Source organism: Antedon bifida, chromosome 7 (assembly GCF_963402885.1).
Source record: "Antedon bifida chromosome 7, ecAntBifi1.1, whole genome shotgun sequence".
NCBI lineage: Eukaryota > Metazoa > Echinodermata > Crinoidea > Comatulida > Antedonidae > Antedon > Antedon bifida.
The window spans coordinates 20,076,234-20,093,803 of record NC_136232.1 but is presented as its reverse complement, the minus strand read 5'-3'; the positions used below and the strand labels follow the sequence as shown (position 1 = coordinate 20,093,803).

The following is a 17,570-nucleotide window of genomic DNA, read 5'->3' as shown; positions in this document are numbered from 1 at the left end:
TTTGTTCCGATCAATTGAAAACATTTAAAAGAAAACCAAAGGGGCGTATGTATACCACATCACACAAACTGTTTGCAATGGCATTGCGCTATCAAGGGGCCAGAGTCTACAAGTTTTGTAGAAAAAAATTCAACCTACCGCATCCAAAATCCCTCAAAAGGTGGCTACGTAATATAAAGATAAGGCCAGGTTTCAATGATGTCACATTTTCATCGTTGGCAATCGACGAAATGCCTATAAAATCAGCCATACATTTCGATAAGAACAACGATCGTATTGAAGGTCTGGAAGACTTTGGCAGCATTGGCATAACGAAAAAGGTTGCAACACAGGCCCTCGTTTTTATGTTACGAGGGTTGACTTCAAATTGGAAGCAATCACTCGGCTATTTTTGGCGAATGGGGCAACACCCAGGGATACATTGGCTTGCCTTCTGAAAGAATGCGTTCGTCGTTTATTTGAGGCTGGTTTAACTGTAAAGGCAGTTATAGTTGACCAAGGGTCTAACAATAGACGAATGTACAGAATCATGGGTGCATGTGATACTAAGCCTTACTTTTATTATCACCAACACAAGGTGTACGATCCTCCACATTTGATAAAGAGTGTCTCCGCAACAACCTGTAGAACCACGAACTGATTGTGGATGGAAATGTCATAAAATGGGACCACATTGTTTTTTATTTTTATTTAATTTGGATTTATATAGCGCTTTTCCAAGTGACCAAATCGCTGTACAATTGATAATATTATATACTAAACTAATACTTACAAAAACAAATATAGAAAATGGAATGAAAATACAAATAATATATATATATATATATATATAAACTATTAGGGTCTATACAAAGGTTACCGTAATTTCATTAACATTATTTGGGAGATAGGTTTTTAACATTTTCTTGAAATATTGCACATTTGGGGCTTCACGAATATAAGAATTGTGTTTGTTAACGGTGTAAGTTAACGTTTTCGCCAATGAGGCCTGTGTTTGGCAACGTAACTGCTAAGTAACAGCGTAGCGTCAGGTATAAAGACGTATGCATCGCTGGGAATACTTCCACCAGATGCAATGCGCACAGCAGACTTCATTAGTAAGATGGACAAGCTCTTTGATTCATGCAATGCTCGACATACAAAGAATGCGAACATCTACAAGCGGGATGCTACGAAAGATTTCATGTAACGTTTTGGTAAGAATGTTTCGAATGGATCTCGTCGTGGTCAGTGAATGACGGCTCAACAAAAAAAGTGTCTTGTATCAACGGATGGCTAGTAACACTAAAAACAATGATAGGGTTACATCGTGATTTAGCCTACTAGTATAGATCATGGGTTCAAGTTCATTTTAACGGGAAGGTTAAACCAAGAATTCCTCGAGAATCTGTTTTCAATTGTTAGAGGAAGAGGTGGTTACAGATACAATCCGATGGCGTATGAGTTTCGAGCATCTTTAAAAGAAATAATGTGTAACAAACTAATCATTCCTTTGGGTAATTCAAATTGTATGCCGAATTCCGATCAGCAACTTGTTCATATTGACCAAGCAACACTCCGACTGGTGCCACAGACAACAGCGGGCATACGCAAAACCACCACAGATGTAATTGAACACGATGGCTCCATTAGAGCAGATGATTGTCTAAGTTGTTTAGATGATGAATTAACATAACAGAACTTAACACACTTGTATACGTGGCTGGTTATATGTTGTGAGAAATGTACTATCAAAGCACACCAACTGCAAGCATTGCGAAAGCTCTATGAACGATTGTAATCGGCAACTAGAAAGTCCGAAACAGTTTTTGACGCATTTCAAAGCATACGTGCCTATGACAGAGACGCATTTGGTGGCTTAGTAATGCCAAGTGAAAATGTGATTACCTTCGTGTCGGTCTGTGAAAAGATTTTTGTCACAAACTTTAACAAATACTTACATACATCAAACATATGTAAAAAGATTCACCTCCGAGCTTCTGCTACATTAGACAGATTTAACATGAAATTAAATGTATGTAAACCTGACATCGAAACAATGTTTATTGCAACATACATTTATAACCTTAGAATATTCTACTGTAAAATTTTTCAACAGAGAAATTGTAAGTGATAAGAAAAAAAACCAGAAAATTAATGTTATATATATAATATTTCCCTTAAAGATGTATTGTCCCTTTGTCAAATTCCAAAAAAATAAAAAATAAAAGATTTCGAAAAAAAGTGGGTCATTTTGAAGTAGGCCTATCATAATAGTTATTAACTTTCACCAAAAATTAGTCGAAAAAAAAAATCATTTAACTGAAATACAGACGTTTTTTTGTTCAAAAAATAACTTTGACTTCCAGTCAAAGTTTTCGATCAAAACATATCTCATAATGCAACACGCTTATTTGGCTACTCTGTATGCATACTCATAAAAATTCTTCGCCATCTGTGTGAAAACACCTTCTCAACCGTGAAGAGTTGTAAACAATCCTAATTAGCATCATGCATAATGTATACTCATGGTTTAAAATCTTTGTTTACTTTCGCTCACGACGATTTTCCAGACGAAATGTAATCAAATTAATTTAGCTTTTAATTACGTAAAATTGTTGTTTTTGACTCAAATTTTCGACTTAAAGTGAATAACATTAATATTACTTTGATATGGCCAATTTAAATTTAGAATATTTTGACCTTCATTTTTTTGTGTTTAAAGGGACAATACATCTTTAAATCCTAAGTAAGTATTATGAATACTGATGAGAAGCAGAGCAGGTAGTATTGAGGCATATGAATGCTAGGCTGGTTATTGGGCAAATCAACACAGGAGACTAGGCTAGCTTCTCTACCTAGCCTAGGCCTAGCTAGCCTACCCTACCTAAAGACCGTGGGGCTAAACCTATATTTCTATTACAAAGAAATAAGCAGTCAAAAACAAAAAAAAAACAAACAAATTCACAAATGAGTTAAGGGATTCACTTACCTAAGTGTTTCCCTTTGTTAAGAGAATTCTTAAATTTTAAGGGTAAGTATTTCCCTTAGCCTAAGTGTGATTGGTGAATACGGCCACGATCCCTATGTATTTTCGTGTGCAGATCATGGGGAAAGTGTAAAAATTGTGTTTTATGAATATTTGAATCGAATCATACTGGTTATAAAAACCAATGTTGTCAAATTTTTAAAATTCAGCTTTGACCTCTGACTTCAATTTGAATGTTTGACCCATTGGAAACAAAGTGGTCATATCTTTGTAACGCTTAGATTAAATGAAACAAGGCCAACAGCCATAAGTCGCGTGCTAAAACGCATAGTGATACCAGACCGACCGACCGACCGACCGACATAGTGAACTATAGAGTCGCGTACACGCGACTAAAAATGTTAGTGTCAAAATTATTTGGGAGATGCATATTAATATTCGTTCTAATGGAAAAGTTTGTCAAAAAATGGCCGGAAGTATGATTTTTGGCATATTTGACCTTTGACCTACATATCATATAACTCCGTAACTAACAGTTGGACAAACTTTAAATAGGGCTCAAATTAATCTGAAGGTATATTTTTCTATTCAGTCTAATAAGAACTCTTTCACGAAAATGACCAAAAATCTTCTTATTGACCTTTGACCTGTACTGGTAGTACACATTCCTATATTAATCTCAAAAACTATTGGCCGTAAAAGGTTTTTTTTTAAGTGAAATAAAATAAAAATTTACATTTATATGTTGTATAATAACAACATTTTATAGAAATGTAAAAGAATTCTATTTATGATCACTAACTTTGTAATTTATTAACATCACTAGCATTTGTTATAATATTAAAATGTGTTATATTTGTTGATTTTAAGCACATCACATGAATTTATCAGAATTATGTGTATTTAATATAAAGTTTTTTTATTTGATATAAAGAAAATTTAATTATCTATCAAAAATAAGACCATTTTCAAATTATTATGGCTAAAACCTAATTAGATACAGGCAAAAATGTGTATTTTTACTTGTGTGAACAGCGCCCTCAATCTTCAGTTTTTCCCTCCAAAAATACCACATTTGTATGTGGTTTCATAAACTTAACTGGTTATAACTTTATTTTAAAGATTTTTTACATTAACCTGTAATTTACATACCTACGGTGGCTGATAAATAAAAAAATTTAAAAAAGTTAGTTTTCTAGATCTTAGTTTTCTAGACACCCGTTTTAGAAGAAGCCTCTAAAATTCATTAGAAAAGTTATAAATAAGTACAATATTATGAGGGCGCCCCATCAAATTGATTTTTCAACCAAGCATGGCGTCTGGCGGTAACAGTGAGTTTTATCTTCGATATTACGTTGGTCATAAAGGAAAATTTGGCCACGAATTTCTTGAATTTGAGTTTAGACCAGATGGTAAGAATGTTTGTTACATAAGGAATAAATCTATTGTATATAAAAAGAAAATTATTGCTTTTAAACTTGTGATTAAGGGTGTTTTCCACAGGCTACAGTACCAAGCCGTACAACGCGAGGCGTACATAAAAAGTATCCTATTCACCTAAGCTACCTGATCCCGTACGTGGCTTGCCGAAGTGTTTGTTGGAGGCGTCTCTCTCATCACTAGGCCTAGGCCAAACCTAACATTTCGTATTATTTTTTCCCTCTTTTCATTGGAATTTATAACATTTTTCATGAATTACATTTCTTCCACAACAGGAAAACTTCGATATGCAAATAATTCCAATTACAAAAACGATGTTATGATCAGAAAAGAGGTAAGTTTAGACCTAGCCTACTCTACAATAATAAATATGCCTAGGCCCTAATAGCCTACATTTACATCATAAAAATGTAAATTTGTGTGTTTTTAAGACCAAAATAACTTGGCATACTTGTCTGGATCCTACTTGTCTTTACATACACTGTCACACACCCACCCACACCAGTCTCTAATGGGTTAAGATTGAGATCAGGGATAATACTAATAGTCTAGCCACAATGTGTGTGGGTACATGTTACGGGAATCTCATAACTATGTCATTGTCAGCATTAGTAAGCCAGCTAATAAAGTGTAATGTAACTTGGAAATTGTATTTATTATAGGCATTTGTACACAAAGCCGTAACGCAGGAACTAAAGAGGCTGGTAGAAGACAGTGAGGTGATGCAAGAAGACGATGGACTGTGGCCACCTCCAGACAGAGTTGGAAGGCAAGAGTTAGAAATTGTCATGGGTGATGAACATATCTCATTTACAACAAGCAAAATTGGATCTTTAATTGATGTAAATAATAGCAAGTAAGTAGTGGATATACTTCCTTCAATTGTTTAATAAGTTTTGACCTATTTTCTAATCTTTTTCATTTTGTGAGCCATATTTGTTAAATTGTTTTCATACGCATCAAATAGTAACTCGCCAATTACAGGATGGATAAACTATTTTATAATTTATCGTGCTTATAAACCAAGTCGTGAGTTACAACCCTGGTACTACAGTAGGTCGGGATTGAACCCTGTACCTTAGGCAAGAAGACAAGCTACAGCTCCACTACATATATAACATTTGTATTTTCTGTTTAATTTTAGGGATGCAGAGGGGCTAAGAACATTCTACTATCTGGTACAGGACCTAAAGTGCTTTGTTTTCTCTCTCATTGGTCTACACTTTAAGATCAAGCCTATATAAACTAATTCTAAACTTTTTTGTTTAGTTAATTCCTTTTTTTTTAAACCTTAAAATAATGAGTGCAAGTATCAATGTTGTGAAAACATTCAATGAAGTAAAATAATCTAATATCCGTATATATAAAGCAGTGGAAATGAATTGTCTCAACACAAGATACAGTAGTACAGTACTGTAAAACTAAAGATGGATAATAACAGTGTACAGTGCCATGGTCGCCAGCTCGGTACTATGTAATGACTAAACCTCAATAGTTGAGTTGATTCACAATAGGTGAACATTTTATACAATTTATTCTTGTCATTTCACCATAGTTTTGTCGTACAGTTTTGAATAAAATCTTTGTAAAATGTTACGTTAAGAATTTTTATTTTTCTGTCAAAAGCTGCAATAATCAACATAGTCTTGCAAATTGCACAATCCTAAATAGAAGACTTAGATTATAATTCCTACAAGAGTTCTTAATAACTGTGCATGAACATTAATTTACTGTACGAATAAAGGCCAACTCGGACAGTGTTGAAGATGAGACCTAACAAGTCATCTCAGGATAAAATTAACCATGTCCTCCCGACAACCTAAAGACTATGCCCGACGCTATCTCAAAACTTGTCTTGTCCAGACAAGAATTTTCATTGAGCGGCAAGTGTATTTTATTTGAGGAAGTAATAATATGAATAGAGGTGCTCTTTACCAAAAAGTCTCATAGCGCTTACAATCGAAAAGATTAAAACTGTTTCAACTTACCGAATTACGTATAAAATAAGGTAATGGATTCCAAGGTGCAGCGGCAGAAAATGCCCTGTCAGAAGTGGAATTTGCCAAGTTTGTTTAGGGAACTTGGATGGTAAGTTTATCAGTGGATGATAAATGGATATAAGGCCTTGAATATAGAACGGGGCAGGGTTGTGGAAACAGTAAAATATTGAATACTGTTCTTGCTGTGAATGATATACGGTATATTTTTATGGCAGCATTCATAAAATAGGCGCAACGAATAGATCTGTAAGGGCGTGTGGCGCAGTGTGTTGGACGTTCGACTACTGATCGTGAGATCGAGGTTCGAATCCAACTCTCGCCGCATTGCTTGTATCCTTAGGCAAGATACTTTAATTATGTTTGCCTCTCTCCACCCAGGTGTATAAATGGGAACCCGGTTAGATCAAGACACAACTTTGCGCTGATTACGAACTGCATTATGGGAGTATGTTTCCATACGTGTTTGATTAGGAAAAAATGACTGGGGTAATAATGTTCAGCGCTTAGAGGTTTCACAACATTAGGCGCTATATAAATCCAGATTATTATTATATATACCAAATATTTATCTTGATCTTTTGTGGATATTATACGGTATATTCCAAAATAGTATATACCGTCTATTTTTAGGGAGAATCTGATGCAAAAGAATTGAGGAACTTGAAACAAAAATTGCATCTTAGTGATTATAATACAACAAAAGAAGCGACAACAAATTCTCTTTAAATCTCTTTGTTGACATAAATGCAGTCCCAGCAGGACAAATTCCACATGTTTTATTTCTACTGTTTTTCATTTGAATCTTTGCTTTTATACCTTTTTTTGTACATGACAACATCACTACAGAAAGCTGTAAGACAACATCAAATGTTATTACGCACTTCGCTGGAGCAGGCCAGCTTTTGCTAAGTTGATTTTTAACAGTACTATGCTATTTGAATTCAGTAACATCTTTTAAATCTTTAGTTATGAAATCAAATTGGTGCTAATTTACACCAAGCTTAGTTACCAACAGAAATGAAACGAGAAATTACATTATTAAACTTATAAGCCAGACTTTATAAACACCAAAAAATGTATTTAAAACTAATTAAAGAACAATTTACATACATGAAGAAATAAATATATCGCTAATTTTTAACTGATTAGTTATCTTACATAAAGTTGGTTACATTTCTGTTGGATTGTATTATTTTCATAGATTTTATTTAAGCATGATAATGGCCCACTGACAATAACCCAAGAATTCTGCATCTTAACACGATCCAACACAAAATAAACCACTTTAAAAATTCTTATATATAACATACTAGTCCATATGATTGCAGTACACTCCTTGGCTGTATACAGTCTCCCTCATTAATATACAGTCCCTCATTAATATTCATAAGGGTCATGCAACCTTTGCCCCTTAATTAATATTCATATAATTACGCTTCATGATCAGCTTGAACATGATAATAAATATTGCAACAGAGTATTTGTATAATAATTATTGGCTAGACATTTATTTCTTTGCTTCTAATCTAGTACACTCATTTTTAATAGTACACTAAATTAAATGATTTTTTTAATTAGTGTTTGTATACGACACAGTATAGTCATTATAATATTCAACGGGCCTTGTATATTTAAACATTTTTTTTAAACACCAATGGAAAAAATTGAAACACGGTAAATTCATTGTAAACCTAGTATACTTAACACACAATACACAAGCTTTATCAGTTGCTTACATTTGCTGTTCATACCATTGTTTAATTAAGATGAGCTTTATTTTAACGAACAGACTTGCTCAGCTAAACAAAGGGACTTTGATCCTAACACAGATTCCACAGCCTTACTATTGTATAATCTATTCACAGGGTTTTTTCGCAAAATTATCTCTAGTCTTACATAGAAGTGATGTATGTTTTGTCGATTCTGACGGCAGTCAATCACTGCACTTGGCAAGATCCTTCTCAAAAGCCACCAGAACAACAAAATAAAGTAAAACTTTAAAATCATCACAGGTTGAAGTCCTCCGTGAAGTTATTCTCCTTTGTCACAGAAATACACATCATTAAAATGCATTTTTATTTTACAATACACAATACATCAATGGAATATAACCTTATGGTTAGTTTTTATTGTAAAATAAAAAAAAATACTCATGCAAACAACCATGGAGTCATAATGTGTAATAATATAATATCACACCTTTTCAAGTATTTCGTCGACACATTTACACTGCTTCTTCCGTCTGTACATGTCATCAATATATTTATAAGGAAGAAGTCAAACAAATTCCACATAAAAACACAAAAAAAATGTGCATGGGCAGTCAAGCATGACGACCTCTTGATCATATATGGCTTGGCCATTCATATGATGCTGATGAACAGTTTATTAGATTTATTTGATATGGTATTCAGTAATCCATTGAAAGATGGTGTCTCTTTGATCACTGATGGTCTTTTGGTTGTTGTCAGAGGTTACCCATCGTGACTAGTGGATTACTGCTCATATGACTTCGATCTTTCTCACACAGCATCTGTAAACAATAAAAAATATCAAATATAAACTAGTATGTCAATATTTAAATATATTTTTATTAATATTATGTTAAAGCCAACTAAATAATTTGTAAATTGGTAAAGGGAAATACAGTAGAACTCCTCCTTTGGGACATTGGGGGACACCGCTATTGAGAGGACAACACTATTCAGGGGGGAGGGGGGAACATCCTTATTCAGGGGACATACCTATTCAGGGGACACCACTATTCAGAGGACACCGCTATTCAGAGGACACCGCTATTGTGGGGACACCGCTATTGTGGGGACACCGCTATTCAGAGGACACCGCTATTGTGGGGACACCGCTATTGAGAGGACACCGCTATTCAGAGGACAACACTATTCAGGGGGGAGGGGGGAACATCCTTATTCAGGGGACATACCTATTCAGGGGACACCACTATTCAGAGGACACCGCTATTCAGGGGACACCGCTATTGTGGGGACACCGCTATTGTGGGGACACCGCTATTCAGAGGACACTACTATTTAGAGGACACCATTATTCAGGGCGGAGGGGGGAACATCCTTATTTAGGGCACATACCTATTCAGGAAACACCACTATTCAGGGGACATCCTTATTCAGGAGACATCCCTATTATTCAGGGGACATCCTTATTCAGGGGACACCGCTATTCCGGAGACACCGCTATTCAGGGGACATCCTTATTCAGGGGACATCCCTATTGTTGGGTCTCAAAGATGTTTCCCTTAAAAGGGGTTCTACTGTACTATTTTACACATTTCTATAGTAAAAATAATATTTATTATATTATTATTTAAAATTTATATAATATGTTGTTAGTAGCACACAAACCATTAAACTCTTTCCATCACAAGACAACACATATAATAGGGCGTAAGTTAGAAGGGGAAGGGTGGAGGGTAAATGTTTATGTAAGCATTGATTTACATACACCAAAACCACTACAAGCAAACCATACTCAATACCAACACACCGTGAAGACACATACTACAGTGAAAAAAGTCAGCAATTCAGATGAATTAATAAAACATCATGCAAAAAGAAATATTGTTGCAGTGCAAAGCAAAACAAATTATATTAATGTTATCAAAAGTTGTTTGATAAATCATTTTTAGAATCATGAAATGCATTAATATTGATTAATTATGGTTACAACTTGTAAAATGGATGATCAATTTACAAGATAAAGTTAGTAAATAACTTTAATAAATTTAATTTTAAATGAACAATCGAATTTGTTGTCCAAGATAATAATCCATAACATCAAATTTTTTCCATGATTATCTAACACTATTATGTTCAAACCAATAATTAAAGCAAACAAGTAAATAAATTAAAAGAAAACAAATTTATAAGTGATATACTATCTATGAAAGCTGGACATGCAACCTATAAGAAGTCTTCATTGCATCCTAGAGGACTCAGAATCATGTCATTGTTGTTAAGAATGATAACAAAATATCTACCAAACAAAATAATGTGTTCACTTTCAAATGTTTAAAAATGAATTGTAAATATGCCCCAACATTAAACCTCACATGAAATGAGCTGAATGGATGAAAGTGCTAGTAAGAAAGTTACTTTTTGAGTGGGCCTTTAACCAACGAACTCAAAATTACAAAACATATTAAATACTTAATGACTTGTGTTAAGAATCGAACCAAACCAATGAGTATAATATGCAAAATTCTACCACAGTATTAATCTATGATTAGCTTACTAAAATGATAAATACTAAATCTCAAATATCTCTAATCTGTAAGTGGAAAAATAAACTAATGCAAATAAAATATGCAATACTTTGATGTTATGTACAGCCAAAAGGTTAAAGGTTAAAGGAGTAATACATGCATACCATGCAAAAATTAAGTAGAGTTCTGAGGGCGGGCTTTTTATCACATGATCATTGTTTAGTGTTATGTATGACATGAACATGTTAGTATGTACTGAATGTATGGAATGTTCAATGTGGCATCAGGATTGAAATAACAGGAGTAAGTGGACACAGCTTTGGAGAACAACATCACTTGGCTCGGATGGAATTTAAGAGAAAACTATATGAAAGAAAAAAGAGAAACCTACAAAATGAAGTATAAAAATAAATAAATAAGTAAAAATAAAGAAAATCTATTTAAAAATAAACTAATGACAATGCAAACATAATGAAAATTATATTTAACGACGACAGTTACGTTAATCTATTGATGTTCTTGGTAACATAAAAGTAAAATGTAAATACAAGGTACAAAACTAGAACTACAGGTATCACAAACGAACACTGTTTCTTGATTTCTCTTAATTTGACACTTATTGAGCAGGATTCATTATGATTATTAGAATTAATTATAATTAAACGAACTAAATTTAAAAAATTAAATAAAGGGAATGAATTGGAATGGAATTTTAAAACATTAAAAAAATAAAATTTGGTACATTGAGAAAGTTTAGTTTGACAGTAAAATTTGTCAAATTCGGTTTTTGATTAATAAAAGTGAAAGCGTGATGCACGAAATGGCAAATTCACTCACAAAACTGCAACGTGTTCTAAATGTACAATGCAACGACAGAAGAATGAAACGTCACTAAATAACACTGTGAACAAACTAATACAGACACACAGGGATAGATTAAAAATAAAGAAAAAGAACTGAAAATCTACTATAACCAGTTGATCAAGCAAAAGAAGTAAAATAAAAAAGGGCAGTGTTGAGGCTACATGGAAGTACCTGATGCGTATGGCAATGGCGTTCACAATTCAGTGCTGACTGACACTTCTTCCTCATTGTCGTCAGCCTGTGCTGATCGGCCATTCAAGCCATCATCGTCGACCTCCATGACTGCATCCAAGCCCTTGGCAGGGAAATGATCCTGATCGGCTCCAATGTGTTTGGCAGGATGTTGTTGAAATGTATTTGGTAAATCATTGACATGTGTTAAATCATCATTTTTATGATATTCTACAGGATTAGCAGTGTAGCTGCCCTCAGAAGATGAGGTGGAGTTAGTTGATGGAGATGAAGTTAGTTGCCGCCCACCCATACCATTCTCCCCTCTGTCAACATGCTCTTCTACCTCTTTGACACTATCTACATCATCGTCATCCTCATCACTATAATTCCCATTGTGGTCTTCTCCAGAGGGGAATTGGTTTTTTACAAGGATTTCTGAAGGTGTTTGCCCAAAAACCTTTACATCCTCTGAACCACCATCAACCTTTTCAACACCTTCACGGTCAGACGAACTCTCATCATCGTACGACAACTGTTCTTCTTCATCTGGGGTTTCCTCATCTTCAAACTGGGGCCTAACATCAGCAAGACTACTATCAGTATCCAATAAATCTCCACTACTACTAGGCTCACCACTCTCACATCCCTCACCTTCTACCTCTTCACCTACATCCACTTCAGGAGTCTCTTCTACATCATCAACAACTCTATCACTTTCTTGATCAACAATGTCTTCAGACTGGACACTGATATCAACTATTGGACTACCCCTGGTTGCATTAAGACTTGATACTTCAGGGAAGGAATCAGCAGCTTCTTCCGTCTCTGAAGCACTACTATTAAAATCCAACTTTTCATCATCATCAACTCTAGGGCTACGAGATGCAATGTCAGGACTACTACTCTGAGCACGCTCCTCATCTGCAAGATATCCTAGGCTAGCATCAGCCTGAAAAGTATGACCCTGACCATCTTTTTTAAATTTCATTCTATGCTCATTTTCACTATCAGAACTACTAGATGAATCATCTTTTAGTTTTTCAGAACTTTGGTCAAACAATCTATCACGGTAATCTACATTTCCCTGATCTCCCTCAAAAAAGGCAGATTTCTGAACATTAGGGGATTCAATTTGACTATCATCTGAACTAGAATGTGAATCAACATCATCTTCATCAACACCTTCTGCAATATTAGATTCAACAGGTTTAGTATCATCCTCATTATTATCATCATCATCATATTGTTCAAGAGCATCTACTCTGGGAATAGGTTCTTTAGATTCCTCCTCAGAAATTTCTGCCTCATTAGATTCAAAGTTTTCTATAGCTGCATCATCTAAATTTGAAACTACTTGTTCAGGTTCAACCTGATCTATTGTTTGATCAGAGATTTCACTTTCTAATTTATCTTCATTCTCATCAATGGCAGAAACTTTCTCTTGACCAACTACATCTTCCTCCTTAACCTCTTGTTCCTCCTTCTCTTCTTCAATTTCATCCTCTTCTTCTATTTCATCTCCAACTATCTTCTCTTCTTCATCATCCTCTTCCAGCACTTCTTTCTCCTGAGCAACTTGGTCCTCATATGCAGCAGCTTCCAAGCCACTATCACCCATGCCCTCATCCTCACTATCACCAGTACGTTGTACCTCAACTGGTTCATCTTCTTTACCTACTTCATCATCAGAACTATTTTGATGGACATATTCTACTTCATCTAAGGTAATTTCTGGAATAGTGCCAACATCTTTAGGTGCCTCAACAACCTCTTCATCATCATGATCACTCTGTTCTATTTCATCCTCTGGAATATTTTCACTATGATCACTTATGGGAAGTAATTGGTTACTATCTTCTGGGATTTCCTCGCCTTTGAAAGACCCATCATCAGAATTCTCATCACCTTTTTCTAAAGATTTTTCATCAATGACAACAAACCTTTCAGATGAGTTTGATTGCAATAACTCATTCTCTTCCTCCTCCTCCTCTTCATCATCTTCATCTCCTATATTTTCATGTGCAGTTTCTTTCACTTCATCCTTAATATCTTCATCCTCTTCTGGAGATTCTTCATTGATGTCTTGCAAACCTTGTGGATCATATGTCATTTCAACTCTATCCTCATCATCATTCGGGTTAGACCAAGTATTAAAATCAGAACCTGTTGGGTCAAGATCACATGGGTGTCTGATGTCAGCATCACCAGCTGAAGGGTTTAACTCTACTGGGGAGATATCAATCTCACCAGTTGAGGTGTCAACATCTCCTGCTTGTGCAGCAGTGGAATCATCATCTTCAGTGGCATCACTTTCTTGACGACAAACTGCAAGATTGAAAGCTTTCTTCACATCATATTGATGTAAATCCTGTACTACATCATCATCATCAACACTGCTACCTTCATACTTACCACCTAGGCCATTATCTACATCGGTACCTAAAGGATCAAACTCAACATCACTTTCAGGTTTTGGTGTAGAGAACACAGCACCATCTGCACTATCATTCTCACCAAGCAGATCTACATCCTCCTTATTGGCAGATAACTCACTCTCAACACCAACGGCCTCAAAAACTGGGATCTCGCCATTTTCTGGGGTGTCATCAGCAGCAACAATCTCAGCGAACCTTACCGGTTGTTGAACCTCACCTACTAATGCTTCCTCCTGGTCTTCCCACTCACAACTATCATCCCTAACTTTTGATGTCTCAATGTCTTTATTCTCTACCAACAAAGCATCTTTTTCTTTCTCACCAACTTCCTCTGTCACAGCTTTCTCAAAGAACAGATCATCAGATCCCCGATCACTTTGTACCTCTTCCTCTTCTTTCCCATCTTCTTTCTTATCCCTTCCTTCATCCTCTTGGTCACCCACTGCTTCACTCTCTTTCTGATCATCTTCTTCACTCTCTTTCTGATCATCTTCTTCACTCTCTTTCTCCTCTGTCTCCTCATTCTCTTTCAACTCTTCACTTTCATACTCTTTCACACCTTCAGAAGATTCCTCAAGGTAACCCCCCTCTGGTGCCACTTCTTCCCCTTCCCCAGAAGTGGTGTCATCCTCTACCATCACCCTCTCGTCCATCTCACCTGACAGAGCTTCATGACTGGCTACCGCTGATCCATTCTCAATGTAATTTCTATATTTATCATTGTCATTGTTATATATATTTCCTTCTATTCCATTCTCGTTTTCTGCTTGTGTATCGATATCTTTATCTTCATCTCTATTGTCACGTTCATCCTGAAAGAATGGATGAATGATTGTTAATACTACATCTTATCTTCTTCCAGCTAATCTAAAATTCCACCAAATTTAATTTCATGTAACACTAACAACAACAAAACAAAAAGATAACGAGAAGATATGCAACATGTCCATATAAACACTTACATCATTTTTTGCTACTGGTGTGGTTCTTCTTGCTCTTTTCATAATTTCATCTACACGCTGTAATAACAGAAAATAAACATGTTTTACCAAATGCTTAAAATATTAAGGCCACGGTGCTATAATTAAGCATTGATATCTCGCTGATGGTGCCAAAGACATACGCTTACTACATAAACAACACTAAACAACAAACTAATTTAAAAGAACTCAATAAATGATAGTACCTTCTTCCTTGCATCTCGTGCTTCTTCTTCCTTCTTTAATTTTTCTGTTAATTCTTCTTCCCTTCTTTTCTTTTCTTCTGCCTTGACTCGTTCTTCCTCTTCCTTCTAAAAATATAAAAATTAAATGTCAAAAAAATAAAATTACAGTGACTAAAGAATTCCAACACTAATGAGAAGGTACATTGAAATTATAGATTTGTCATATCCACAACTGCGATAAGCCTGCATTATGGGATTATGTTTCCATTCGTATTTGATTAAAATAATAACCGGGGTAATAATGTGAAGCGCCATATAAGAATGACATATTATTATACATCATATGTATAGTAAGACAAATAGATGATAACAATTTTATTATGTAAAATTGCAGTATATAAACTTACTCTTTTCTCATCTTCTTCTTGCTGTAATTTTTCTTCTTCTTCCCTTTTTTCTTGTTCTTCTATTGCCTTTTGTAACCGTTCTTCCTCTGCCTTTCTGTATTCCTCTGCTAATCTTTGTTGCTCCTCTTCTTCTCTTATTCTTTCCTCTTCCTCTCTCTTTAGTCGTTCTTCCTCATCTTTTCTAAGAGGTTTAAATATTAATGTGTTAATAACTGCAAATTGAATTCAATGAAATACAATATACAGTAAATCCCCTCCTTTGGGACACCCCTATTCAGGGGACACCCCTATTCAGGGGACACCCCTATTCAGGGGACACCCCACGCTATCCTTGTGTTTGGATCCCAAAAAGTGCTGTATCTTAATTAATAATAGACTAATCGACACACACACCTTAGTATTTTAAACACATTTGCCAACAACGATAATAATAAAATGCATGCAAGACTTACTTTTCTTGTTCTATACGTTGTCGTTCTAGTTCTGCCTCCCTTTCAGCTTTCTCTCTCATTTGTCGCCTCTTCTCTGCCAAAGCCTGTTTTGCCCTTTCCTCAGCTGTTAATTCAGGTGGTGGGCTACTTGTTTCAGAAACAGGACCTACAAAATAGTTTTACAACCGTTGTTAAATATTATACAACACACAATAAATACAAGAGGTACCCACTTCTGTTAATAAATAAATACAGTGTCGTGTTAAGCTGTGGGACAGGGATTATACCATTTTTTGCCAATACTTTGGGACATATTTGTCATCTACCTACTTTTTCTATCCTGTTCTACAGGTTGTGGAGCGTCAAATTTAGGAAGTGCCTCCTCTTTTGGTGTTGTTGCTTTTGGAGGCTCTTTGTTTTCTTGAACTTTAGGTGCAGTAGCTGTCGCTTTGGGTGCTGTCGCTGCTTTGGGGGGAGCTGTTGCTGTTTTGGGTGGTGCTGTGGTTTTGGGCGTTGTTGCAGTTTTGGGCGTTGTTGCAGTTTTGGGCGTTGTTGCCGTTTTGGGTGTAGCTGCTGGTTTAGGCGTTGATTTGTTGGCGGCTGGTGTTTTTGTAGTCGACGTCCTCAGGCTTGTTGGGGTTTTAGCGCCCGATGTTCGAGTAGTTGGTGTTTTACTGGATACTGGAGTTTTATTAGTACTTGGAGTTCTAGGGGTTCGTGTTGGAGATGATTTTGCTGGTGTCAATGCCTTTTTAATTGGAGGAGGCTGACTTGATTTGGATACTGTAAAATATAGGAAATAATACACTAATAATACAATAAATACATAACATTAACAGGATCTAGTTGTTTAACAACTGTAATTTCTTTGTTTCAGTGTGAACTAATAGGCCTGGTTTGGCCTGGTTAGCACTAATGACCAATTATCTTTGCTACATTATATTGACCCAACTTAGTACTTGTTTAGCATTACTAGTTGTATCATAAAGTCATTCTCAAACTGTTTTGGAAACACATAGTATACACAGCAAAGCTAACTTTACTAAAGCTCTATCTAAACTATCAAACTAGTGTGATGTGACAAAATATGGTAGTGATGGCATCATCATGTCCATACATTTTGATAGTGTAGATTTAGATGGTTACAGTAACAGCATAGGCAAATGCAATATCTGGAAAGTAAATATAAATACTGATGTGAACTGACCTGGTGTTTTACTATTTTTATCAGCTGGACTCTTGCTGTCTACCGTTGTTGCGTTCTTCTTTAATCTTAGCGATGGTTGTCTTACATGCATACTGGAATTACTAGAACTAGTTGGTGTACCCGCTGAGGGTTTAGGAGAGGGTGCTCGGATACCTTTAGGTGAAGCCGGTCTTTGAGTCTGTAAGGAAAAATTGTATTAATTTATAATGGCACAAGAAAAAAAATTGGTGGATTTTATCCCA

General features: G+C 35.4%; 2 protein-coding genes across 10 annotated transcripts in view; one reads left to right on the top strand and one right to left on the bottom strand.

Annotated features, from left to right (window-relative positions):
- Positions 1-4,272: 4,272 nt before the first annotated feature.
- On the top strand, positions 4,273-6,004 carry LOC144847472 (protein mago nashi homolog). Its single transcript, XM_078703855.1, has 4 exons — positions 4,273-4,380; positions 4,684-4,742; positions 5,071-5,264; positions 5,553-6,004. Exons 1-4 carry the CDS (start codon positions 4,281-4,283, stop codon positions 5,650-5,652), a joined length of 453 nt encoding a protein of 150 aa, XP_078559981.1. The 5' UTR covers positions 4,273-4,280; the 3' UTR covers positions 5,653-6,004.
- A 1,120-nt stretch (positions 6,005-7,124) lies between these two features.
- Positions 7,125-17,570, bottom strand: part of LOC144848468 (uncharacterized) — a 71,092-nt gene continuing 60,646 nt past the window's right edge. For 8 of the 9 annotated variants that reach the window (XM_078705220.1, XM_078705216.1, XM_078705218.1 and 5 more), the window contains 9 exons: positions 17,329-17,506; positions 16,452-16,904; positions 16,143-16,287; positions 15,691-15,871; positions 15,305-15,409; positions 15,081-15,137; positions 14,777-14,930; positions 13,624-14,008; positions 7,125-8,941 (listed from right to left, as the gene is read on the bottom strand). In XM_078705220.1, coding sequence (XP_078561346.1) covers positions 8,911-8,941; positions 13,624-14,008; positions 14,777-14,930; positions 15,081-15,137; positions 15,305-15,409; positions 15,691-15,871; positions 16,143-16,287; positions 16,452-16,904; positions 17,329-17,506 — 1,689 coding nt within the window. In that variant the 3' untranslated portion in view covers positions 7,125-8,910. The remainder of the gene's footprint in view (positions 8,942-13,623; positions 14,009-14,776; positions 14,931-15,080; positions 15,138-15,304; positions 15,410-15,690; positions 15,872-16,142; positions 16,288-16,451; positions 16,905-17,328; positions 17,507-17,570) is intronic. The other variant, XM_078705225.1, reaches the window with a different exon arrangement.

What these genes read in the sequence shown, in the direction of transcription:
- LOC144847472 (XM_078703855.1), top strand. Translation starts at nt 4,281, where the DNA reads ATGGCGTCTGGCGGTAACAGTGAGTTTTATCTTCGATATTACGTTGGT. An exon ending in ATTTGAGTTTAGACCAGATG is followed by an intron (nt 4,381 to 4,683) that starts GTAAGAATGTTT and finishes CTTCCACAACAG; the next exon opens with GAAAACTTCGATATGCAAAT. An exon ending in ATGTTATGATCAGAAAAGAG is followed by an intron (nt 4,743 to 5,070) that starts GTAAGTTTAGAC and finishes TATTTATTATAG; the next exon opens with GCATTTGTACACAAAGCCGT.